We start from the raw sequence: 27360 nt of genomic DNA, 5'->3' as shown, positions 1-27360 counted from the left end.
ATGTGTGTTTAAAATACTAAGATAGTCATAATGGGGGGGAAAAAATAAAATAAATCAGAGTAATTTTATATAGCACTAACAACAATCTAAGCTCACCTGAGTAATGGAGCCGCCTCTGTAGGAGATTGAGGAATCTGGATGCATTCTGGTCCCTGGGATACCCTTCGTGATACTACCACCCTGAACAGCTAGAATTCAATTCAAATAGGTAAGACAGGTTTCTGACACAAGAAGCAGTAATTACAAACTAAATGTATTTACATGATTTCCATAATATCAATTCACAAAATTAACATTCAGTAGAGAACCTTTGTCCAGTTAGGTTTTTCTTGCCTCACTGTGTTTGAAAGAGTGAATGTGGCAGTGTGATGCCTGTCTAGCTAATTTTTTCTTTATTCATTTTTAAATACAAACATTTATGAATAAAGTCCAGACCAATGATACTGCTTCTTTTATGACCAATTGTCACATTGTTGGTGAAAGACGGATGTAGAAATTTGTGTTTTATTTTGAAGAGCTGGAAGGCTTTGAGCTCCATAATAGTGTTTGCTGCAAAGTGGTTATTCCCCGACTTTAAGAAGGGTTGGGGAATCCAGGTCCAGAGAGAGCAAACCTTGAAACTGTTTGACTTGAGCCACAGCTGCTTCAACTCAACAGGTGCTTCTATGAGATATTTTACCTGCCAGTTAAGTAAAAGCACTTGTGGCTAAAGCCAATCTGTGGCAGGGTTTTACTTTCTGGACCTGGATTCCCCAACCCTGACTGTAAGGTAGTTTTCAACAAGTCCTGGGTTATGCAGTACAATTTGGACGATTCTGGTTCCTGAATTATGATTCAGGTTCCTTAACGATTCTTGCTGATTCTTTTCACACAAAAAAAGAGTGAAGTAGCCAGTTTTTTTTTTTTTTTTTTATGAAATCGTGTGAACTTCATGGTGCATTTAATTTCATGAACTTTCTTAGAGTTTGTCAACTTCACTATGAATTTCTCAAAAGGGCTGTTTTTAACCGGGATATTAATTTAAAATCTATTAACTTGAATGTTACACAAGTGAGCCTTATTTTTGAAAACTTCCAGAAAATGCAAGGGAGCAACAGATACTTAAAGCAGAATCCCTATTTTGTTGGTTAAGTAGTTTGGACAGGCTTGTTATTACTATTATCATTATTAATACAAAAACAATTAAGTCCAAAACATACCTCTTCCACCATCATGAGGTGTGCCTTGGCTAGATGAGTTGTCTGCTTGCAAGGAAGAGCTGCACGGGGATAACTGTTCTTGCTTTATCACAGGGAATGGACCACCTATAAAACGCAAAACCATTTAGCAAAGGCACAGAAATAATGTTACTCGAAAAGATGGACTTTGCTATCCATTAAGTGAGCTTAGAAAAACGGCAGAAGTGAAAATGGTTGTCCAGATAAATTCACTCACCAACTTTTCTCTGATCAATCCAAGACAAGCTCATCTGAGTAGACGGCATTTTTCCATGTTCAAACCCATGAGCTGGACTGTGCAACTGTACCGGAGTCCCCTGGAAAAGCATTCACTTGTTTAATAGTCTCCGCAATACTTGAGCATATCTTTGCTACAGTCTTTTGCTTAGTTTTCTGTGTTGTATTATACCTGTGTGATCGAGCCTCCTGGTTTGGTTGAGGAAATGAGAGGTGGTGGCTCTGGCATAATGAGAGGTCTCACTGCTGCTTGCCTGGCACTATCTTGTTGCAAACCAGGAAGTATTGGATGGCCCACTTGCTGGAATGCTGAAAGGTAGAAGACATTATGAAAAAATGAGCAAAGAAATAGTACAGTGCAATGCAATGCAATGTAATATAAAGAAGAGTCTTTACAGTTAAACTGGAGCAGGTGTTGATCGTGACTGGTCTTGGTCATGTCTCGTGGGGACATGGGGAACGGGGACAAAACTGGTCGACCCAAGTTAGTGGACCGTGGGTCATCCGGGCCAAGTGCGGGCCTCTTGACTTCACCATGTGAAGAGAAAGCCTGCAACTTTTCTGCAAAATCAACATTATACAATACTCAGTCATCATGTATGTCTCAATTTTTTTCAATGTTGTTGTAAGACCGTCTTTTCCTAAAATCCAGGTATATACAAGTATTCAAGTTCTTCACAGTGGGCTTTCTAAGACATGACTGATCTGATATTCACAGCCCAGAAGCTCAAAGTGATCAAGTGCACTAAGTACGCCTATGGTCCCTTCTGGGTCAGTAGGGATACAATAATTTATTAGCTCCCTCTCTGCCAGTGTCCCAGAAACATATGGGTACACGAGAGAACAAACTAGAGAACATAAACTCAAAGTCAGCAGCCAACTAAGAAAAAAATACTCAAAACACTATTAAGCGGGTTTTATTAACTTCCCAAGCATCGTGCATTATTCTCAGCATACCTCAGTTTGTCCTTTTCTGACATTTAAAATCTGCCACATTTAAGAATTAAGATCTGACAACTGCAGTACCACCATAAATAAATTACCCAGAAGTGTTGTGACGTGTCTGTTTACTGTCCATTTGTCCACAAAAAAATCTAGTGCTGCTTGTCACTATGAGAGGTTAAACATTAATTATCCAGGAGGCAATAAAAGAGGCGTACCGTCCTTGTCACCAGTGGAAGGGCTGCGTGGGCGGATGCGAGGGCTGCTGCTATGAGGAGCCTCCCTGTCTCTTTCTATTTGCTGGGAATAAGACTGCTGTTTGCCTGGCTGGCCTAAAAGCTGCTGCTGTTGTTTGACCTCCTGAGATGACTCCCCATGAGCCATGGTGATCTGCTGCTGGTACAGTGCCAAAGCATGGGGGGGCAGTACAGCCTTGTTACCCCCACTCCGCTGATTGCCTTGGACTGATGCTTCTGGTATCTACACACAGGAGGAGAAGGAGTTAAATGGTTTATATGATGTATGAACTTGCACAAAATATTGAAATCCTCCTTCATGTATTCAACAGTGTCTGACTTTCATATCTACAAACAAAGCATACAATTGCACGTTTTGAACTTCTTGCAACTTTTCAAAAATCTAATACAAATCCAAGTCCTTGAATTATACATTTTCAAGCTTATAATTTTTTGTTTGTTTGTTTGTCTGGCATTATACTATAAAATACATTTGGTGACTGTAGATTCTGAAGGAAAAAAAGCAAGTAACGCACATGTTTTTTGCAGGCATTTAATTAGAGTATTATTAAAAGCTAATGATTTAGGCAGACAATTACTTAAAATGTTTAGTTTAGTTTAGGTACTTAGTTGCTTTTATATTACAAACACTGCATTAATGGAAGGCTGCAAGCACAAAAGCGGAGGCAGGAGAATGAGTCACTCACAATAGGTGGTATGGCAGCAGCCCGCTGTTTGAGCTGTTTAAGATCCATGGGCTTCTGCAGAGGGGATGATATGACCCCATCATGAGTGTAGTTCAGTAGGCTTGGACGAGGAGAAGTCATTCTACACAGATATTTAAAAAGAATACAAAAATATTAGCGGGATTTTTCCTTTTGCCTTCTTAAATGTACAACACAAAATAATTTAAAACATTAACAAGTGAAGGCTGCACAGTCATAGAAAACAATATTTCAAAATACTAATATAACTATCGCTACTATATTAACTTGAACTGCATTATTTACTGTATATATACACTCAGTATAAAGTGGCAGAAAGACACAATAGAACAAGTAAAATCTCACACACATGCAGACACACACACACACACACACACACACACACAACACACACGTCCCTTTGTTTGCTTTGGCAGAGGGCAGCATTTTTCTCAGCTCTGCCAATGTGTTCAATCGGCACTCATGGAAAAAAAAAAGAACAAATACAGCGCAAACAAGACTAATCATTCCTCCCACGCACTTTGACACCCATTTCTTGTGGCCTCATTCACAGGCACGCACATAGACAGCATACACTTAAACATGCACATTATAAGCCTTAAGTGCCACTGAAACTATTTTGCTGACAGACGAACAAGTATGAGAGTACAAACAACAAGTGAGGGATGGTGATGTTTTCGCCGGGGTGGGCAATTGAAATAAATTAAGAAATATATCAATTTTACTCATCAATAATTGTATAGTATTTATCCTGCTCATCTAAAATTAAATATAAATATATTTTGAGGCATTTTTATTATAATTATATATTACATATTTTTTCCCCTGAAGAGCTGTCACTGCACACAACTATTGTTTTGCTGAATGACACTTGGAACTCCAGCATGTTAGAATTCTTTTTAGTGGAGGAGATTTTAAATGTAGGGCACATTTCGTCTCGATCACTGTTTATGCATTGAAAAATTATTGGAAAATTTTATGATGCATAAATGCATTCTAAAAGATTGTCATGCATTTTCACCTGATCTTTTCTGTGTTGTCTGTTTCTTCCACTTCATCAGCACTGCAAGTGGCACTAGAGTCGCTGTCCCCATGGGAGCCTACTTTGGCCCCATGGTCCTTCTTTGAGCTCTTGGGACAGTTCTTGACATCGTCAGCCTCTGCTGTACAAGCTTTCTTGTCTGTGGCGTCACTGCTTGGTGATGATGGGGTGAGATCCTTGTTTGGCTCCCCCGTTTCAGTCTTTATCTCCTGCTTGATGGAGACCTCTGCATCTTCTTTTACTGGAGGTTTCACATCTCCAGCCTGCTCTGTTTCTGCTCCAGCTACCTCTTTGTCCCCAGTATTAGAGCCAGACTTTGATTTATTCGAACCCTCTTCCTTGGCCTTGGTATCATCAGCTGAATGTGGTGATGGCAAACTCTCTGTGTCCGAGCTGTTGTTGGCACCACCTACCAGAAGGCAAAGCAAGAGACTCGTGAGAGAGTTGGTATAATACAAAACCAGGAATATTTACACTTTTTTCAAATTTGTGGCCTCAGCTAGAATTTATGTTGTCTACTTGAATGCATAAATGCTGTACTTCACATAGAGTCCTCATTTTCTTCCCTCAAAAAAAAATAAAATAAAATACCACACGGTGCCATCCATTACAATCTGCTACTGGTTACTATCTTAACTAAATGACCATTACTATGATACCACGATGTGTGGCAGTAGATGCCATTACCAGAACACACATCAACTATACAGCAGACATGGCATCAGTACGGCTGAAATAAAAAATCTGCAGCTGTTGTCAGCGCAGAGCAACACGAGGCAAAATCTGCTGAAAACACTGAACCTAAACAAATGATGATGATGTCCTCTTGACAAGAGAATTGCACATACCTCCCTGGAGGACATATAATAAAGCTTTACGAATAGTGGAACTGACATAGTTTAATGAGTTTATTTCACATGGACAAAAAAACAAAAAACAAACATGTAGTGTCCAGAAAATTAAGAGTGACTCAGCTCTACCCGTTAGAGAGTGACTCGGGTTGTAATGCCATCTAGAATAGCCTTGAATAAGTATTCATACTCTATGAACTTTTCAAAATTTCCTCACAATCACAAACGTGTAAAAAAAAAAAAAAAAAAAAAAAAAGCAAATAAAAATGTATTTGTATTCAGTATTTCGTATAGGCACATTTTGCTGCATTTACAGTTGCAAGTCCTTGGGATATGTCGCTGTCAGCTCTGGACATCTAGAGACAATCCCCCCCCCCTCCCCCATTCTTCTTAACAATATTGCTGAAGCTCAGCCAGATAGGATGGAGAACGTCTGTGAACAGCAATTTTCAATTCTTGCCACAAATGCTCATTGAGATTTAGGTCTGCACTTTGGATAGTCCATTCTAGCGAATGAACATTCTTTGATCTAAACAATTCAATTATAGTTCAGAATTTCTGTTTCAAGTTTCATGTTTCAAGTCTTTTGCAGCCTGCAACAGGTTTCCTGTCCCTGCTAACAAAAAAGCATCTCCACAGCCTGATATTGCTGTTTCACAGTGTGGATGGTGTGTTCATGTTCAGAGTGATGAGCGGTGTTATGTTTCTGCTACAGTTTGAAGAAAAAAAAAAAAACAATTACTCACAATTCTAAATAGCTTTGTGAATAATTATGAAACTTAGCTGTATTCTAATGCTAATTGCTGTGAAACAGATAGAAATATACTTTTTTTCTTGATGAAAGAAGAGACTCTAATCTTTCTTTTGGTAGGTTAATGTTTTTTATAGCAATAGAACACAATCTTCTGTGGGCCTTGCAAAACCAGTCAAAATCCAGTTAAACAGCCGGGAGTGAAGGAGCTTGCTTCTGTGAAAATGGCAGGGAGTAAAAATGTGAAAAAGTTCAAGGGGCATGAATACTTTTTTAAGGCACCTTTTTATATTAGTGATAATAATTGATGAATAATGGCTGAACATTAAATGATTGATGAGTCACATTTTGAAGCATCCATCCATCCATTTTATGAACCGCTTATCCTCAATGAAAGTAAAATGGAATGCACTACGATACTTTGCTGCATAGGTACTGTTGACTGTTGTCACAACTTATTTGCTGTAATGACGTAAGGAACAACACCTCTGCGAAACAATCCATTCCTTTTGTATAGCACTTGTTCTCACAAAGGTCATAGATGAGCTGGAAACACTGTGTACTGTTCACCACCCAATTGCACTACATAACATACATATATATGTCAATAATATATACCAATTGATGGGGGGGGATCATGTAACAATAATCAACAACTACTACTTTAACCAAAGGAAATGTATTAGACTGCTCTTCTCAATGTATAACGAATATGTTATTGGCAACATGACAAGTGGCTGCCATTGTTAAAGAATTTACAAAAATAATAAATTAAATCATGGAATGAGCACTTCAAATGCTTCTAAAATCATCTATAACAAATAAATTCACAAATAAACAATTGACTGCTGAAGTACATGACCTATTCTCCTGCCCACACTGCTCTCCTCACCAATAACCTTCCATTTGCGCATCGTAGTGTTTAAAATGTTAATGTTAAAGCTTTTTCTGCATCAAGCTTGCTCTACCAATGCCCAGATGAGTACAAAGAGCCCAGACTTTTTAACTGCGACTGTACCTATCAGCTTGTATCTTCCCTTGATAATCATGTGTCTCAACTTGATAATTATGCGTCTTAAATGTAATCTGTGGACAGGGATTAATAAACTTCGGTGGACACTACACAGTTTCTTGGAGGTGGGGAGGGTGACGTTATGCTTGTCCCGGCACAAATGTAGTGTTGTGTTAGTGAGCATACGACACAATTGGAATGGAAACTGGGAAAAAAAATACAAGCCAGCTTCGAGTACAACCCAAACTCCAACTCAGTCTCCAAGAAAACTGAAAAAAAAAATGAAGAGTTTATTCGAGTGCTCGTACTCGCACGCTAAGTGTAACAACATACACTAGCTTGACACAGAGGCTGCAGTAACACTTTAGGTCAGAGGTGGCAAAAAGTGACAAACTCAGCATTTGTCAGCATTTGTAACGTCACAGTAATTTTGACCTGTTGACATCTCAGAATTTTGACCTGTTGACATTTCAGAATTTTGGCCTGTACGAGCAATTGGTGGATATTTTTAACTGAAACTTGTCAGCCAATCAGAGTTGGTTATACAACATTGTAGTCTACTTCAAATGTGGTTTTGGCCAGACTTTCTATAGGCGATAGAACAGAAAAACATTCCCCCAAAAAAGCCATTTTTTCCAACACCAAAAAACAAAATTTCTCCTGATTTTCAAAATTATTGGTCTATTGTACTGAGGTTCAAGCAGACTCGGGGTTTCGACAGACTATCTTGTTTGGGGAATCTTGTCACATTGCTAATATTATCTTTATTTGTTCTCTTAATTCAATGTACCTTCTCCATCTTCAGGTGCCTCTTCTTCATTGCCACTAGCCCCTGAGCCCTCCAATTCTTCTTCCTCTGCGGTGAACTGTGCAGTGGCCTCTTCATTTTGAAGGGTTTTGCCCCTGCGGCGAGCCTTTCGTTCCTTCTCCTAGGTTAAAATTCAACACATTAAAAATGGGTAAATAAAGTGTGATCTCTGTGAGAAAACATCTTTTTTTTTTTTTTGCCTACCGATTTCATTTTATGTTGCTGCAAAATCTCATCCAGTTTTTGCCTCTTCTTGTAGTTGAAATAGAAGTTCTTACACTGTGACACAGTTTTTGATCCCACCATCTTGGCAATGGCAGACCAGTTCCTACCATACTGAAGAAGACCTGCAACAATGATGAAGCGGGGTTTAAATTAAAGGCAACAATATTGTTACCACCCTAAATGCTGTCAAAAAATAAAATTGTTAGAGTAGCCTTGTAAAAATTGTAATGTATGATTAACACTGAAAGAATAAAGTCTCTCAAATAATAATGATTTATCAGCAATAACATGTAAGCGTCTCTTAATAGTTTTCCTTCCTCAAGAACTTGATTCCGCGGTGTAACAGACATTGATTGGATAAGATGAGCATTGGCAAGCTGCCATTATATTCCTAAATACACAAAACCATAGAAATGTTAAGGGGAGTGGTAATATTGAATTTGAACCGCCCCTTATGTCAATGACATCAATAACACTCCCTCACTGAGGTCACGCTGTGTTATATTCTGACTAACTTTGATGTGACCCAGTTCCAAGAAACCCTGGTCCTTTACTCAGTCAACCACATGATTGTGCCTTTCACAAGAGTCGACATGCACCCGCCAGACCAGAGAAGGATAGCAAAAGTGGTCATGAAATTCACATATCACATGTGCTAAAAGAATTGTTGTAGGGAGCGGTTAGCATGTTTGTGCAAGAGAGGGCCAAAGAAGATAGTGTAGAATTTACTCTGGTGGTTCCCCTTCAGCGTGTGCTGTTAGCTAAAAGCAGACCATTAGCAGTGTGCGCTGTAAGAGGCTTAACCTACACCACCCACTTGTTTCCTGTGCCAGTATGACAGGTCCTGGCAGGGCACTCTCTCTGAGGGTTGTGGGTTGTTAAGAACAAGCCCGGAGCCAACCTAGCGGGGTAACCTTATACAAGAGTTCAGAGATCTTTGCTTTGGTCAGTGGAGAAAGGAAGACATCAAGCAGATGCTTTTTGATATTAATCTTGATACTTAAAAACAGTTACGATGCATCTCTGACATAAACATTTCAGCTGTCAAGATGTCTACTAAAAAATAATACGCTACATAGAAACAAGTTCATCTAACAAGTGAGAGAGCACTAGTATTTAAAATTTTCAAAAACATATTGATGACAATAAACAAACAACAAACAAGCTACAGCAACAGCTGAACTGTCTTCATATAACTAAATAAAGTGGGAAACCTATCACTGAAGACATTGTTAAAAGAATAAAGCAAAAAAAGAGCATACTTATATGGCCTAACTAATTCCAAAAGACAGGTAGACAACTAGTAACGCCTATATTAGAGAGTGTGATCCCATGAATTTAAAAGTTTTTGGAAAGCAAATACTCAGAAGGAAAAGTAATGACAAATATCATTACCTAGTTTAATCCTTGTATGCAAGTGTACAAAGCGCATTCCCAAGTAGCTGCAGTTGACTCAAAGCCTTAGAGGCAGGGGGGACACGTGGATCAAACATCCAATCAGCAGCAGCAGTACTGAAGCAGGTGGTTGCCTCGCACCCAATCAGGACCCTGAAAGGCCTTAAGCACCACCCAGAGAAGTCCAATCAATAGCTGGTGTAGCCAGAACGTGGTTGTCACTGTGTCACATGCCTGTTACTTCAGCCGTCGTTTTGTGGCCCTGCTGAATCACACGATCTGACTGTCTGATCTCTGCAGGGAGAGCCTGGAATGCTCTTCGACACTGGGCCTTCCGATCCGGAGCACAGATGAAAACAGCTCAAACCCTCCACTCTTACTTCCAGCTGGCTTGATACTTGAGCTGGAGTCAGGTTGACATGCTCCAAAACAGCACATGCTCCTCGTCTCTCCCCGTCTCTCTGCTATTCCTTGTGCCTCAGTAATTGTAGCTCTGTTCTTGTGTTGCGTCTCTCTTCAATGGCGGCCGCCTAGGAAGACTTCCACTGGAAAGTGGGACTACGAGGCTGTGCTCTGTGCTGACTCTCTCTCTTTCTCTCTGTCATCTGATCTTTCCTCTATCTCTCTTTTCCCCCTCCCTCTCTCTGTCAGCCTATCCCTCCCCCTACCTCACTCTGCCAGCAGGCACCACCGACCAGTGCACACTGCACACACAAATGCATGAGTACACACTAACTCGAGCCCTCTCGCTCCCTCTCTCTCTCTCCTGTTAATACTTTAACACACACTCAGGCAGTCCAAGTGTAAACACAGAGGGGGTAGAGAGAGGAGGGGGTGGGAAGTAGAGCGAGAGAGCGAAAGAGAGCGAAAGAGCAAGAGAGAGAGAGAGAGAGAGAGAGAGAGAGAGAAAGAGAGAGAATGGACACATAGCGAAGGGAGGGATAAAGAAGTGAAGAGTAAGCAAAGAGAGATGGGGGGACAGGGGAGGCAACAGAGTTGATGTTGATACCATGAGAAAGCATAAAGGCTTTCACATTTTTCCTGACTGACCTGCTTTTCATCTTGAATGTGACCTCTCCAGTCTATAATAAAACCGAGTAAGGAGAGAGGGCAAGTAGGGGGAGTGTGGAAGAGGATGGAGTGGGGGGTGTCCCCTCACTTGCCAAATCTTCCACAGCTCTTGCCAACTTGGGCTGGTGCCATCTCCCAAACCGAAAAGTGGACAGGGAGAGATGCAAAAACCAAGCAGCAGTGGAAAAGAAAGATGATATGTGGTTTTCTACCTGCAGTTCCTTTATGTGGGTTCTTCCAGCAAGTGGAGCAGGGGCCTTTATCCAGGTGCCTGCTTGCACTCTGGCAAAGTCTTACAGATTACTGCATTTACAGGAACGCTAGCCAAGAAGTGTGCACATGCAAACACACAGCTTGGATCCCGATCCAAGAGATACAACCTTTACAAGACATCTATCTAACACGCAGGCCCACACAAAGAGATTATGCTAGTAGATTTAAAAAAAAAATAAAATAACAGCCTTAGAACAACTCTTGTCTGAGCTACGGATCTTTGAGCAGCAATGAAGATGAGTTATTGTTGCAACGCTATCCTGGAAAGCAGGGAAAAATTCAAATGACCTGTGACATAAATGCCATTTTTCAGATCTGTTTAACCAAAGGAGATGAACACATTAAGCTTGCGGACAACTAAGCCTTTTAAACACGTATAAGAACCTGGAAGAAAGAGCGGTGAGCTCCTTGTTGAACTTGTACAATACTAGATAGGGAGGTGGGGTAAACACATTTGGGCTATACTCTTGTGTATTTAGGGCTGCTAGAATTTCTGGGGGGAAAATGGCAAGACTAGTCCTTCTTCAATTCTGGCTGCTGTCGCTGGGGTTCAGTGGTTACATAAGCACTTCATAGAAGCCCTGCATCCACTGAACTGCCAGGCTAATCCTCTGGGATGGAGCACCCCACTAATCCCACCGTAGAGGAATGGAACTGAAGACATTAACCAGGATTACTACACAGTCCTGTGTTCAAGCCAAGCAGTGCCAGATATTGAAAAATAACACCTTAACAGACAAATAATCTACAAATATACCTCCAGATTGCAGGGGCCAATAAACATGTAAACAAGAGGCAGCAGGTGTCGTATTTGGCACTAGAGCAGGGGTGAGTCCTGCAGTTTTTGGAGGTTTCCCTTCTCCAACAAAGCTGATATATGATCAGCTCATCAGCAAGCTCTGCATAAGCTTGGTAACGATCCTGTTGATTGGAATCAGCTGTGTTGCAGCAGGGAAACCTCCAAAACATGCAGGACGCCGGCCCTTGAGGACCGATGCATGATGACCCAAATCATCACTATTCAGACAGCAGGTCGCATAGATTCAAATATAATATCAGCAATCTTGTCAAACTGGTGCTACAGATGTGTAGGGAATCCCTAACTAAGAGTCAAGAATTATAAACTACTGTGAGTGAGAAGCTCAATGAGAATCATGTACTTCACACAACAAACACAATCACACACAGTACAAATGCGAGGACATTGGGCACAGTATCAGAGACCTCTGTGAATCAGCCATGGACTGCTGGGTAATCTCCTGTCAGAGATAATAAACAGGCAGGTTAATGACTGCTGCAATTTTGCAGAGGTTAACTGATAAGGGACAGACTTTACAGCCACCATGATAAGACAGGCTGCCTTGACCCAGAGAAAGGAAATGGCTAGAAAGAGCAGCAGGCACAGTCCACACACACACACAGACACAACTTAGCACGTGGCAACTGCTGCCTCACTAACAGGAAGGCACATCCTCATCATTTGTCTGGTGTACTTTTAAAGCCATGTGTGACATCTCTATAATTAACAATAATGTCGCAAACAAAGTCAAAGAGGAAAGAAAGTTTTGTTGTGTTACCTTTTTTGGCAGTTTCCATCTCTTCTTCTGTCCAGCGAGAACTCTCATTCATCTCAAAATTGGCTGTCTCAGAAACACACACATACACGCACACACACAGAAACACACACACATATATAAGTAAGAAGAAGGAGGGGGAGTGGGCAGTTGCAAGTGACAATGTCAGTTAGGGAGTGACTGACAAGAGGAAAGGAAAGACAAATTAGAGAAGAAAAAAAACAATATGTGGGGGCAGGGTATTTTTACTGCTTGCTAAAAAGACACTGTTGCCTAAGTCGCTAGGGACTGTTTGTTTTAGATGGAAGAAGCAGGAAATCGAAGGGGAGAAGTCAGTTAATGATTATAGACTACAACTGCCTTTTCCCTCTCTGTACAAGTTATTAGCCAGAGTGACCCTGGCCCTGCCCAACACATAGCCACGTTGGATTTTGTACTTGTAAGTCCTCTATATGGACCTGTAAAGGACAAAGTAGCTAGCCAAGCACTGCTTTGAGCATTGGGGCAAACGAAAGAAGGTGGCTGTTCAGAGTCCCTGCAACTTGACTCAATGGGGAATTGCACCTGACTAAACGTATTGATAGCAACATGCAACATATACTGTACACACAACAGCTGATATATTAAACATGTGTAACCACTAGCAGAATTGATGCTGTGAGTATAGCTAACTGACAACTGGCAAAGACTCCATAGGGGGACAGCCGGCACTTAAATAACTGTGAGTGGAAAGAGGACTAAAGGGCCAACAGTGCACTCTGGTGGTATGGGATAAGAGATCATTATTTGGAGCGCAAGTGAGGCAGTCAAAAGAGTGGGCTAACTTATTTTTTGTCATATTGCGGGAGGGTAAGTTAAAGTTTTGTGTCTACCACCCAATGGTGGTGGTCTTAGTCCAAACATCATCAAATCTATTGATTGTGTGTGAATGATGAGCAATTACCGGTACATTCACTTACAAAAACACGTAGATGCACTAAGACCCAAGTAAAAATAAAAAAATAAAAAGTGCTGAATCCAATGTTGGACTGCCCCTTCAACGTCAACATTGGAACTAAAGCTTGATTTAAACCAGTATTTTTGTGCCTGACTTAAACATTTAAAAAATGGTATGACTCCACTCATGTTCTTGGTAGCTCAATTGACTGCTGTCACTGATGTTAACATTACACTGATGGTTGCATGTTATCTGTATATGCACAATGAATAAGATTAATGTTGCTTCCAAATATATGTTATTGATGTAATTGGAGGAATATGACACATTTCATTTTGTTTTCATAATACAGTAGTCAGGACACAGACTAGCATCTCTCAATGACTAGTTGACATTTATTCTTGTCCACAGGGGGACTTAAACTATGATCCTCCGGTTTAAAGCCCAAAGACCTTATAGATGAGCTACCGTCACCCCACAACCAGCTTAAGTGATTTGATGTTAAACCACCAAGACTGACCGAGTTCACTGTTGACAGGCGGTGTGGTCGTCTCCTCCACCTCGCTGGTCATTGAGCGGGTGATTCGGCCCTTCCGGCGCCCCTGGCTGTTAGCTGTTCGTCGACCCTTGACAGCCACTGCAGGCTCTTTGTCCTCTGCATCTTCCCCAGAAGTTTCATCTCTGTAATTTAGAAATGGCATTTCATTTTCAAACAACTTGCAACATTGTGATCTTGGATGCATCAATTCATCCATCACAATGAATGACATGCAGTCTGTAATTAGATTACAAGTCACGTTTCCAAGTTCAGCTCAGCTTGCCACTGTACAGTATGTAATAGTAAACCCTTATCTGTATGTTTCCTTCCACCACAAGGTGTGTACATTGGATGGGAATGCAGTCTGCCACCTTCCAATTTGATTTATTAAGGAAAAACGCTTTCAAAACTACCTGATGATACTGTGTGAAAAAGTACTTCTCCCCTTGCTAAATTATGAATTCACTGGCTGATAACATTTTTCAGTTCATTTTAACTGACCCCACCCCAGCCAAGCCCGATTATCTCCAGACCTGTTCCATGAGCGGTGAACCTTCCCAGGAGTGGCCCGAGCACAGTGACGACTCATCCAGTGGTCACAAAGTAACTCTGGACAACATCTAAATAACTTGCTGGCTTCCCTTGACTCAATTAATGATTCAACAATGAGGAATAGACTGGGCAAATGACATCCATGGCAGAGTTCCAAGACGAAAACCACTGCTGACCAAAAAGAACATAAAGGCTCATCTTATTTTGGCAAAACGTGAATGATTCACAAGGCTTCGCAAGGGACAATGTTCTATCGGCTGACAAAATGAAAGTGGAACTTTGTGAAAGGTATATGCATTTCAGAAAAAGAATATTACACCAACAGTCAAGCATGTTGGTGGTAGTGTGATGGTCTGGGGCTGCTTTTCTACTTCTGGACTTGAATAACTTGCTATAATTGATGGAACCATGAATTCTGTCTTTTACCAGATACTCCTGACGGAGAATGTTTGGCCATCAGTTTGTGATCTTAAGCTGAAGCAGTTTTGAGTTTAAAAACACATCAGCAAATCAACTACTGTATGCCTAAGAAAAAACTAAATTTTGGATTTGGAAACACTCATCAGTTATGGAAAACACTTGATTTCGGGTGTTGCTATGGAGGGTGGCCCAACCAGTTATTAGGTTTAGGGGGCAATCACTTTTTCCCACAGGGCTAGGTTGGCTTGCCCCCCCTTCCCGTAATAATAGAAAACTTCATTGAAAAACTGCATTCTGTGTTTGCTTGTTTTGTCTTTGACTTATGTTGAAATGTGTTTGATAATGGGAAACATTTAAGTGTGACACAAAAAAATAAGAACTCAGGAAGCGGGCAAACACTGCCACAGCACTGTATCTAATTTAACAAAGAGGGGCACAACATTCAACATTGCAAAATATAAATGAGGGCCATTTCACATTTATGGCTGTTTGTTGCATAAAGCCAGGCTTTTGGGGGTGGTGGGCAGACTTATTACTGTATTCACAAGTCACTTTTTGACTATATGGTGACCAAAAGTGACATAAATCTAAAATGAATAAATGAAAGAAAAGAAAAAACGGAAACAGAATGCATCGACACTGCTAGATGGAAATGGGGCTAAAGAACAAATCTTGTGTAAATTTGGTCCGCACAAGACTTGAACTTTACAGAATACTACACACAGAGAAAAATGAATGTGAATTTACACACTGCTGTGTCAAGAGTGAACAAGCCAAGGATTGTACAACAAACTCTCAATTAATATTTCCTGAGCTCCATTAATGTTAATGTGGTTTGCAGATGTGACTCCAAATATAGGAGAGGCTGCTGTACTAAGTCAGTGATTCCAGTCAGACAGCAGGGTCTGCTTGGAATCACCTGGCTATGTCTCAGCATAGGCAGACAGCAAGTAATGCTTCATCAGCATTTTAAAGTCTGACACAAATGCTCAAGAATGTACATTACATCTACAGTACAAAGTACAACTTCAGATTAGATAATAGAATGCCTGCCTCCACAGATTGGGCACATTCACCTATTGATTTCCAAGTAGAACAGAAAGAGTGGTACTCCATCTGTTGTCTTTGTATCTATTGCTGTTTGATGAGACTGCACAAAGCCATCCACCCACACTTAAACAGACATAATCCATTCACATTGTCACCAGCAAAACCACAGAGCAGAAGAACCCTCCTAAGGTGTTTCCAAGGAAAACAGCTGTTTTAATAAGGTGAAGGAATTTCAAATTGTTGTAGGTGGAAAGTCTAGCTCGAGGTGAGACACTAGTCAATAGGATTTTCCAGACAAGTGCTGTCTATCTAAAACATAACTTCTCTTACACTATATCACTGTTTGTAGTTTGAGGTGAACGTGAGGTATGAAAGTGACCTGAATGAAAAATAAATTTAAAAAAAGAATATATATATATAAGCTACAAAGACTTGCCTTTTATAACACGATTTCAAAACTTATTTGCATACAGACACATTACAAAAACACTATATACTATAATGTGATAAAGATTATAAGGCATTGACATCTGATTGCTGACTATGTTCTCTGTTGAATTAGTAGTTTGGCTTACTTCATTCCATCCTCTTTGTCTTCATTCTCTGTTTTATCCTCTTCCTTCTCTCCTTCCTTGTCTTTCTCCTCCTTTTCCTTTTCTTCCTGGCTGTTCCGATTGACTTGTTGTTGCTGTTGCTGCTGTTGCTGCTGCTGGCCATGCTACATATTATGGGACAGGAACAAGAAGGCATCCTTTTACAAACATGAACTCAGATGATCAAGGTATGGAAAATCAACTAAGAGTTCTAATTTTAAGCCTCTTTGGATGAGTTTGTAATTAGTCAAGCCTATCTTGCGTAGGAATTCTGTAAGAATCCTTCATCAATGCTATCATTTACATATTTCATATTAATTTCAATTAACAGCTTTCTCTGTTGTTCCTTTTTTGTCTTGATATCGTATACTGACCTGATACAAATAAACAAATACAAAAAATACTCTTACAGAGATCAACAAATGGCAAACCGGTCGATTTGATAACACTGCCGTATCTTGTTTATATAACACACACACACAAAGTAATCTGGTTTCATTGAATTTCACGTAACTAAAAAGAATGCCTGCAAAGGCGAAACAAAACAGGATATGAAAGTTCAGAAACCACAACATAACTGTTCTGCTGTATAACTTTTCGTTTTTTAGCAAACACTACCACTTCCTCACTAATGCCTTTGCCTGTCTGGGCTTTAGGGTGAGAGTTCAGATGAGTACAGACATCCAGGCTGACAACTTTTCTTGCATTTATGACACCCACTGCTACTTGTGATGTATTTGACATTGCTGCCTTTAGGCCAAAGCAACACATTGATTTTATGATGAGGATCTCAATACAGTGTCTTTAATGTGCGAGACAGACTGATAAAAAGAGTGAGCGGCAGCCGGGAAGTAGAGCTAAAAAGAGCAAGTTTAGAAGTGCATCAAGCTTTTATTCGTTTATTATTTTGAATAAACAGTATTTCCATATTAGTGAATGAGTGATTTGTGTATTGATGACATCAATTCTAATAACTCATCATACATTTCCAATGGAGAGCAAGGGATCTTCTAAATACTTATGTGTAGCTGGCTACCTTAATATTGTAGTGGTTTGATGTTAGTGGCAAAAAAATCTTGGCCATTTGACACATTTGTCTATTGCTACCAGACACAATGACTGCTGAAATAAACCAATAGCTGTGCCAGTACCAACATTATAACTGTGGTCATTATGAGCCACTTTGTACCACCCTCAAATGAATCCCATTCTAACAGGTTCTGGTCTGTTCAAAGTTTCATCATTTTATGTTTGAAAAAAAAAAACACTGCAATTGCAATGCACAATATCTGGGTACATAAGGAAAGTAGAGGAAAGGTTAGCATAGGTTATCCCTGTCTGACTTGTTTCACCAAGAGGTTCTGGCGTTTTGCCCAGTGCATGACTACTACAACCTCAGGAACTGTAATCAGCTAAAAGTAATATTGTCATTGAGATAGCACGTGTTGAAACATCAGAGGACATGTTTAGAAGCTTTAAATTTGAAAGCTGACAATACCTGACTTCTTCCCCGCCGTCTGTAGTTTCTTCGCACTATATTCTTATAGTTCTCATTCTTTTTGGTCAAATAATAAAAGAGCACACATTCTGCCACCGTCTGAAAAATGAAATAAATGTGATTTGGCTATAAATGTTATTTCCTGAGAAGAGTGGATTGCTCAGTTGAGCACAAAACCCATACCTTTCTTTCAAGAAAAGATGCAATCAGACCAAAGTTTTTAGGGTGTTGGATGAATCTGTGGAAGCAGAGCATGACAAATTTACAATCTGGAGATATTTTTAATATCACTTGCATAAAGCGCTCAACTAATAAGGCCTCTGAGCATATCAAAAAAGAAAGAACTACTGAATAAGTGATATGTTTCAGTAATAGAGTACATTAGATATCCAACTCAATCAGACTACTTGTAGACTAATTATAGTATTGTTTATTTTATGTTGTTAGTAAAAATCACATTCATTGTACAAGCTTATGGAGATAAATTGAAGCTACAGTTTGGCAAATTTTTGGGATATTCGGTCAATGTTCCTGCATGTTTGTGCTTCAGATGTGATCCCTCAATTGTCACAAAAAGGGGAAGATTCAATTCCTTTCCTACAACTTCCTAACCTCTTTAACATCCACACATAATAAACATTTTGAATAATCTTGCTCACTTAACATTTAGCTTGTGCTGGATACTAATATGAGATTTCATAAAATGCTTTCTCATTCAACAAAAATGTATCAATGAAATTGCAATGTAATACTTATGACAAGTGTGGGCCATAGGACGACGGGGCTTAGGCGTTCCAGTGGCCATATTTGAAAGTTATTGATTTGACCGCAAGTACCCACACGGACACTGTTCTGTGTCATTGAGCAAGATACTAAAAACCTTGTTTTCCCCTAATGTGATAAATGTCAGTTTTTATGGTAACCTCCACCATCAATCTAAGAATGTGTGAGTGAGAGGCAATGCATGACTGTCGCCATTTCACATAAATGTGCGAAATAAATGCACCCCATTTACCACCCTGACTTTACTGAAGAGTTGACCTTACTTCTCTCTGAAAGTGTCCTTCTCTTGCTCACTCCACATGTTCATGACCTGCCGGTCCTTGTACACCTTCATGGGGTCATCCATCAATCCATTCATGTTGATGAACTTGATGCGTTGTTGTTCAGCATCAAACAGCATTGGAGGGATGACTGCCAGCTGTCTCATTTGCTTCTCTGTGTTCTGATAGTCACACATGCCACGCGAAACACAGAGAGAGAGAAACACAAAATACAAATCAACATCCAGGAATGAGACAGACCGTTTTCAAAAGGGAAGGAAGCCATGACCGATTATAGTTGCCATGAACCAGAAGTAACATTACAGCTCTTTTAAAGCACTACAGAGGTCAGGTGGCAGGAGAGGAAGTTAAACTTCCTTAGCAATTTCAGCTGTTGGAGACATATTCCACATCAAATGTGAACTCTACACACATTTACCTCTAAGTCTCTTGTTATGGTAGTGAGAGAAAATAGTCATCACTGATGTCAAAGTCTGGTCCTCGAGGGCCTGAGTCCTGCATGTTTTAGAGGTTTCCCATGTTCAACACAGCTGATTCATATTTAAGCTCATCAGCAAGCTCTGCAGGAGCCTGATAATTATCCTGATCATTGAATCAGTTGCGTTGGAGTAGAGAAACCTCAAAAATATGTCCCTCGAGGACCGGATCTTGACACATGTGTTCTAAATGGTTCTACACTGGAGTGACAATGATTCATCCATCTAAAGTGGCAGGCAATCTTATTACCAGGTATAGAACAGAATAGAAAGCCTTTATTGTCATTGTCATATAAATTCCCATCGAAAGCAGGAGCCACTCAGTTCAGCCGGAGCTGGACAGGAAATGACGGTACCGGTAATTCCATTTAAATGCTATTGGCTTGAGGTTGTAGAATTCAGCGCCCAAAGGTGCACAATACTCGTACGTATATTGCATGAGGACCGACTGTGCATGTCAAACTTTTTACGAGAGTCTATCGGTGATGTTCTCTGCACCCAAAGTAGTAGAAGTATGTGACCACATGAGATGCCAGAGATAGATAAAAAAAAAAATACTCATCTATAACTGTATACTATTTATCCTGCTCATATAAAAAACATATATATATATATATATATATATATATATATTTGAAAGTAGGTTTAGTATAATACTTCATCTTCATTATTTAATATTTGCACATTTGAAGGTGATTCAGCTGGGCGGGTAGGGTGTCGCCCTAGCGCCCTCTATTGATGAGCTGCCACTAATTCATTGATTATTACGGTACATACTGCAAATAAAGGGATAAACAATCTTTGACAAAAAAGCTTACCTCATGCTCTGATATTCCGTCAATGATCTCGGAGACTTCATGTTCACTGCGAGCCGCAGAAGAGCTCAATCCACCCCCTCGCTGCCCAACACGGCTAAAAAACAAAACAAAACATAGTCTTCTATTTGAGTTCTTGTAATTATTTCACATAATAATCACATCCCACATCAAGTGTTTGAGTCACAGGGATTGAAAACATGTAGCTCACCTCTGAATTCGTTCCTGCATCTCTCTCTGCTTACGAATCTCAGGGAACTGTTTTTCGTAGTACTCCCGTACCTTGCTCTCCTTGGCTCTTCGCCGAGGGTTGTTTTCAATGCGCTCTACCTTCTTCTCCCAAGCTTCCATCAGTTGGTCATAACGCTGGCAAAATTTCTGCTCCTGTATTGTTACACAAAAAGGAACGCATTTTATTTTAATTTACCATATTGAATCTAATATAATGTGCACAATTTTGCATTGCACAATGCAGAGCACACTCATATGGAGAGATATCAGAGTAAAAGGAATCACAACCATCTGGCTACAAAGCCTTTACAGATCAGCCACTGACACACTATTGATCAATCTTCTAATTTCCAAATTGTCAAGCTTCTTCTACAAACTGCTCCAAAAGTAAGAGTAATGCAATAGTGAAGGAATTGTTTTTTAACTTTATATACATTGATGGCAAGCCATAATTGTAGTAGAGTTTAAAGCTGCAATTTGGAACAATTTGCCCCAAAAATTTTTTACAATAGCCTTTTCATTTGACTATTTATGATTCAAACATCTTCTAATTATCAGATTAACTAACACCATAGCTGCTCACAATGGGTACTCCTGCAAGCCTCTAGCCAATAGTTTTCAGGCTGGATTAGGGTTTGAATTTTCCACCCTCTTCGTATGTAACGTCGTGCGCATTGTGAACGTGTGAAGTGAGTGTGCCGTTTCATTTTACTGCCACACATGGCAGTGGTAATTCAAAATCCTATTTTCTGCATTCGGCAGCTTTAAATTCACCTTTTTTCCTTTGGGTCCTTATTTTGAATACTAAAAAAAGATCTATAGTTCTCGATATCGTCTGATATTTAAATAAAAAAAACTTATATTGTGATACACTTTTCAGTCGTATCTCGCAGCCCTCGAACAGAGCATACCCAATTGAACCCTGCTTTACTTATAGCTATGCTAGTTGACTCTGTCTCACTCAGACATAACTCTGACAGAAAAGAAGACACAAACAGTTTGACTGATGTTTCTTTTTTAAAACCGTAATCATCCAGCAGGTCACTTTAGGTATAATGAAACAGATCACACCCAGACCTGTCTTCTCAAAGGTCAGCCTAAAATGGCCACTCACTTTACATGAGCTGCTGACCCAGTTTCACTTTATATCATTCCTCTGGCTGAGGCCCAGCAGAGTAAAAAATATTGGTACTCACCCATTGCTTTCGAGCATGATTTCTTCTCTTGAAATATAAGATGAGTTTTTTCCTCATCGCCTGGTTTCTAAGAAGGTTGAAAAAATTAAACTGGCATTAGGAAAATTGTGATGCAGAGGAATAAAAGCAAAACATAATCACAGGTTTTAACACATTTGACACTTGAATTCTCACCAAATTTATAGTTATAGCTACAACATGCAGAAAAAAACAAACACAAACAACTTCCTTTGTCAATGCTTTCAGATGGACATAACAGCATGGGGAGCAAACGAATAAAACTTGTCTTGCAGTTCTTCAAAGGTCAGGACCAGTAATCTTCTTAGGCAGTCGCTCAGTTTGTCTCTTTCTTTGCTGCAAGACAGAGTTTTATTCCTGACACTTAATCTGTCAGTTGTAAGGTCACTCCCCGCTGATTAATGTAATCTTATTCTACATTAGTCAATTTAAGTGAGCGGCAGCGTTAAATGCAAGGAAAGGAGGCTACAAAGTGGGTTACTAGTGGTCTAACTTTTATATCGCAAATGCCAAGACGACGTTGTAAAATTTAAACGACGATAAATAAACCGAGGATAATCTTCTCTCAATTTCCCAACATATTATCTGCAATACTACTTGTGAAATCCCAAAGTCCTTAACCCCGAGCATACATAAACACTGAATTAAAGCCCACGACACAAACAGTACAAGCAAACCTTTGCAGCATCAAAATCAAACACAACGACAAATTCATCAATGTACTCTGACTGTCCAGACAATTTGCTGCCTTAATCTTGCATATTAAAATGAGGCAATTTATCAGAGGATGGACACAGCGTACCGGTACTGTATTTTAATAATTGCTCTGAGGGAATACATACACATAATGCACATACATTTAAAAATAATAATTGATACATTTCAAGTAGAGAAGTCAGATGTCCAACAAAGAAGTTAAAGTGCAGTTGCCATTGGTCCACAACAAGTCAATTCAATTAGCGGCCCTCAGGCCAAATGCAGCCCGTGAAAGCTTTTCATCTGGCCCACCAAGCATCACTTAAATAATGTTGATTATTCAATCTAACTGGAGAAGCGTCGATTCATGCAGTAAGTCATACGCAATGGCAGGGGGCAACAGCGAGGTGTAAAGATCACGAAGCAGCATAAACTTTTACGCCCTCTTCTTCTGCAGAGGGCTTGCAATCAAACAAACATAGTGCTATTGAAGAAAAGTAGACTGCAAAAACTGAGTTTTTAACAGTGAAGGGACTACAAAATATCAGTGGTGGAGAAATGAAACTTCATAAGTCACTGAGGTTTTCCAGCAAATTGGTTTGCACATCGTTCAAAACTTTGTGGTTCTTCATTTGCTCTATGGCGCCATCAAGTGGTCAAGAAGACCAAGCAGTAAGATATAGGGCTGGGTATCGATTCAGATTTCCAAAATCGATTCGATTCACCATTGATTTTTGATTCAGTTAAGGATTTCATGCAGTATCAATTTACTTTTATATGGAAGACATTCTCAGAAGTATCAATACTTCAAATAGAAACCTCTTGCTCTTAATTGGCGCATTAGTATGAAACATTTATAAAAATATTTACATTTAGAATTGAATCCAATCCAGTTACATTAATCATGTATGTTTTATTGAACATGATCTGATCAAAACAATAAATAATAATTGAAATAAATTACAACCACAGCACTAAGTAAATAAAGTGGTAAAAACACTGGGCTCCTCTTGTGGAATTCTGAATAACAGAAAGGCACATTTGCATTTGGTAGCCATATTTAAAAGTATTGATTCATGATTTTATGAATTAATATTGGACTATAAAAAGGAATATCGATTCAATATCGATATATCATTTTTTTTTTTTAAACCCAGCCCTAGTAAGATATACAGTATGTGTATACAGATAGAAATACTATTGTGGGCTAAACAGTGACAAGACGACTGAAAGTAGCAGTTTTGCAGTTTTAGCAGTAGATGTGTAGTGCAAATATGGAACTAAGCGGAACAAATCGACATCTATAGCTTCACTCTGGGGAGCAAGAAAAAGCCATTCCTAGATGCTGAGATGATTGAGGACTGCATGCTTGCCGCTCTGCATGAGGTGGTAACTTGATGACCAAATTAAAAACAGGTATAAGCATCTGGCAAATCCATACCGTTGTTGAATACCACAGCTGCCAGACAAGTTGACGCTTTGGCCACGGATATTTTCACAACTCTTCTCGACAAACTGAGGGCTGCTGATGTCATGCCGCAGGGAGTGGACGAATCTACGAACAACTATGACAACGCTCAACTATTGAAAATATTGTTTACTTTATTAAAGATAATAAGGCCTGTGTCCGCAATTGTCGGCCGTGGCACCGTAAATGAAGTTTAACTGTATCATTCATAATGCTCAATGCACCCAGCTCAGTAGTGAGTTGAAAACTACCATTTATTCCGTGATGTCCCAATTTTATCACATCATTTTCCTGTCTTAAACTACTTGTTGATGTGTTTGCTGAGCACTGTGGCCTATTATTACACAATCATGTCAGGTGGCTCAGCAAAGTGAATGCCCTTAAGAGTCTGAGGAGGCCGAGGCCAAAGAGCTTCTGTTACAGACGCTGGACAAGATCTGCGAACCACGGGAGGTCAAAGAGCTTCTGTTGCAGACAATGTGCTTTTTGAATGACATATTTGATCACCTGAAAAAACTAAACCTGAGATTACAAGGGAGAAATACTAGAGTAGTAACTAAAAATGCATTTGGGAAAAAAAACTAATACGTTTCGTATCCAATAAAAACAATAGAATGCTTCACTTTCCCACTCTTTGAGACTTTTATCAAGTCATCACCCAGTGTCACAGTAGCTCAAGAAATGTCAGACTTTTTCCACAAACTGAAGGACAACATTTCAACCAGATTTTTTGACATGCCTAGGGAGTTGCTTCATATGATAAAGAACCTGTTCGCATGTGGAATAGATGTTTCCTCAAAAGGGCCAAGACTTTCTCATATCTCTTGGCATTGATGAAGCTTCCCGTCAACTACACTTCATCAATGTTCCCTCTAAGCTGCGCATGTGCGCAATTGTGCACTGCTCTCACCCTCACAGCGCACAGCAAATGTATAAAGCACATTAAAAAAAATCAAAAGCTGAGCTGCATTGGCATTCTGCATTTTCCTCATACAAAGAAACTGGAAAATTTATTTGCCATGTGGTTGACGAAGCGTGAAGTAAAATGTGCATGAAAGCATTTCAGACTGAAATGGGCACCATGTCATGTCATCATTGTCATACGGACCTCTCTACCGAAGACGCCCATCGAGTTAATTTTATTTAGTCCTGGGTCCTATAGGCGTCATCTTTACAGTGATATTAAAGCTGCTCAATGCAGGAAATTGAATTTTTAATTGCTCCTGCCACATGTGGCTGAAAAATGAAACTGCACACTCCCTTCTTCACCTACACAAAGCGTGTCACATCCAGAGGGCGGGATAATGTGTGAAAACTATGGGTAGAGCAGTTGTTTTCCATGTCTCCCTCCTTCAACGCAGCTGAATAATGATCAGCTCATCAGCAAGCTTTGCAGAAGCCTGATAACAATCTTGATCATGAATCAGGTGTGTTGGTGGAGAGAAACATGGAAAACAGGCTGGATAGGGGCTCTCGAGGACAAAACTTGGACACCACTGAGGTAGAGGCTTGCAGGTTTGCCCATTGTGAACAGCTAAGGGGTTAATTAGCTAATTATTAAGATGTTTGAGTCATAAATGGTCAAATAAAAAGGCTATTTTAAAGATATTTTGGGGCAGAATTCTACATTGAGCAGCTCTAATGTTAATGTACCTTATTACTAACATTAGCCCCATGTAGAGCTTTTTCTGACTATCGCCGATTTGTGCCTCGTTTATTATCATGGTCAAGTGCAGTACAGTGTAAGTGAAGTTGATAAACTTAACACTTATTATCCACATGTTAAAAATAAATAAATAAATGAACAAAGTCACGGGAAAATGCTCAAATAAACGTACAAAAATATATATAGATGCATATATATGGATGGATATCGCTAGCGTCGGGCCAAAACCTTGTACCTCTAAAATCGTCACTTTTCAGGAGACCCCAAAAACGCCATGTTTTTTTTTTCAACCATTAACATTGCATCATCAACGAGAACAAGCCATTTTTAACACTTTAGATTGGTCAATAATTTTTACAAAATGACACCCACACGCAGACTAAACTGACCAAAAGAAGAGATTTTTGAAAAAGTATTAAATTTGCCAAATTGTGACGGACGAGGTTTCGGTCCGACGCCAGCGATATGTAACCCATATTTAGAAATCTGAATATGTTAAGAAATAAAAGAAAAGGTCAAGTAATCACTATTTTTAGAAAGCATACCATATTTTTATGATAATCTATTAATATTTGTATTATCATTTTGGCATGAAAAGTAGTGCAGGCATAAGCACAAGAGTTGACTTACATTTTGATGTTCTCATGGTACTGCTTGGTATCAGAGGGCTGATTGTACAGTGGCTGAAAGAAAATAGACAGTTTCACAGTACGTTCAGCTCTGCAGCAGCATGGAAACAGCAGAATCCATCAGGATCGATCTCTTGCCTTGTCATGGATTGGATGTGGGACTTAATCATTTGCCAACCGTTCTTAAAATAGCAAGTGAGGGACACATCTCTAATTAATGAAGTAACCTCGTTAATATGCTACTTAATCACAGAGAGCCAAATTTACCAATTGTGCAAGACTGATACAGATGGATGGATGTAGACTTTTGACGTTTGGCAATACAATATGTATGAATAGATTCTGCTAGGAATAAAGTACAATACCCAAAAGGAAACGAGATATATTCTATTTTGCAAATATGTCGCAGAAAACATCTGCTTGGTTTGATTTTGATTTTCACTGCTTAATGCATCTTGTGGAGTAGCCTTGAAGAGCTGTTCTGCTCAACACTTGAGTCCTTGATTGGTAAGAATGATGCAATTCAATTACATTTTCCCATGTCACTTATTTACAATGAAAATAAAAAATTAAAGAGCAACAAAATAATAATATGGAAACAGGAATATGACAGATCTAACTCACCAGTTCCACCCTGGGTCCAAGTCCCTCCAGTATCCTGTGTGCCTCTTCTGCCTTTTTCTGGTAAGAGAACACAACCAGAAGTACTAGATTAGACGGCTGCCTGCACCTCAGTCATCACCATGACAACACAGTAAGCACGCTCACTTGAACGCTTGGACTCCACTAGAGTCGGCTGGGTGACTCGATGCATCCATGGAGAGATGGATACACTGACTATTATTAGAGCTTTTAGCCCAAGCTGGGCCATAGTTACGTGTCTTAGCCCATCACTACTCTGACAGCCAAGAAAAAAAAACTCACTTTCCCTGAGCATAGAGGGAGGCAACAAGCAGGCAGAAGAAAAACTCTTGAGTCAAAAGAAGCAAGCGAAGGCAGCAGGCGAGGGGAGGCTTTGCTGTCCTCAAAATAGCAAGATTGAGATTTCAAAATTCATCAAGATTTTCTCCCCGGGAAGGCTTGACTTAACCTTGCTCAGTAAGCTTAATTCTCGCTGTATTTGTGAGTTCACAAACTCGCAAGAATCCATCTTG

The 27360-nt window shown here is 39.7% G+C and overlaps 1 protein-coding gene across 2 annotated transcripts in view; it reads right to left on the bottom strand.

Moving 5' to 3' along the window:
- Window positions 1–27360, bottom strand: part of ncor2 (nuclear receptor corepressor 2) — a 77518-nt gene that overhangs the window by 15860 nt on the left and 34298 nt on the right. For both annotated transcript variants that reach the window (XM_077560343.1, XM_077560344.1), the window contains exons 7-27: window positions 26831–26887; window positions 26208–26260; window positions 21730–21796; window positions 20514–20686; window positions 20306–20399; window positions 18994–19172; window positions 18131–18185; window positions 17948–18046; window positions 16432–16574; window positions 13817–13977; window positions 12363–12425; window positions 8026–8168; window positions 7804–7942; window positions 4379–4808; window positions 3340–3460; window positions 2615–2876; window positions 1851–2015; window positions 1627–1763; window positions 1435–1534; window positions 1200–1304; window positions 97–188 (exon numbers count right to left, since the gene is read on the bottom strand). In XM_077560343.1, the coding sequence (XP_077416469.1) occupies window positions 97–188; window positions 1200–1304; window positions 1435–1534; window positions 1627–1763; window positions 1851–2015; window positions 2615–2876; window positions 3340–3460; window positions 4379–4808; window positions 7804–7942; window positions 8026–8168; window positions 12363–12425; window positions 13817–13977; window positions 16432–16574; window positions 17948–18046; window positions 18131–18185; window positions 18994–19172; window positions 20306–20399; window positions 20514–20686; window positions 21730–21796; window positions 26208–26260; window positions 26831–26887 (2838 nt within the window). The remainder of the gene's footprint in view (window positions 1–96; window positions 189–1199; window positions 1305–1434; window positions 1535–1626; window positions 1764–1850; window positions 2016–2614; window positions 2877–3339; window positions 3461–4378; window positions 4809–7803; window positions 7943–8025; window positions 8169–12362; window positions 12426–13816; window positions 13978–16431; window positions 16575–17947; window positions 18047–18130; window positions 18186–18993; window positions 19173–20305; window positions 20400–20513; window positions 20687–21729; window positions 21797–26207; window positions 26261–26830; window positions 26888–27360) is intronic.

This window comes from Vanacampus margaritifer, chromosome 3, assembly GCF_051991255.1.
Source record: "Vanacampus margaritifer isolate UIUO_Vmar chromosome 3, RoL_Vmar_1.0, whole genome shotgun sequence".
Classification (NCBI taxonomy): Eukaryota; Metazoa; Chordata; class Actinopteri; order Syngnathiformes; family Syngnathidae; genus Vanacampus; species Vanacampus margaritifer.
This window is presented reverse-complemented; position numbering and strand designations above follow the sequence as displayed.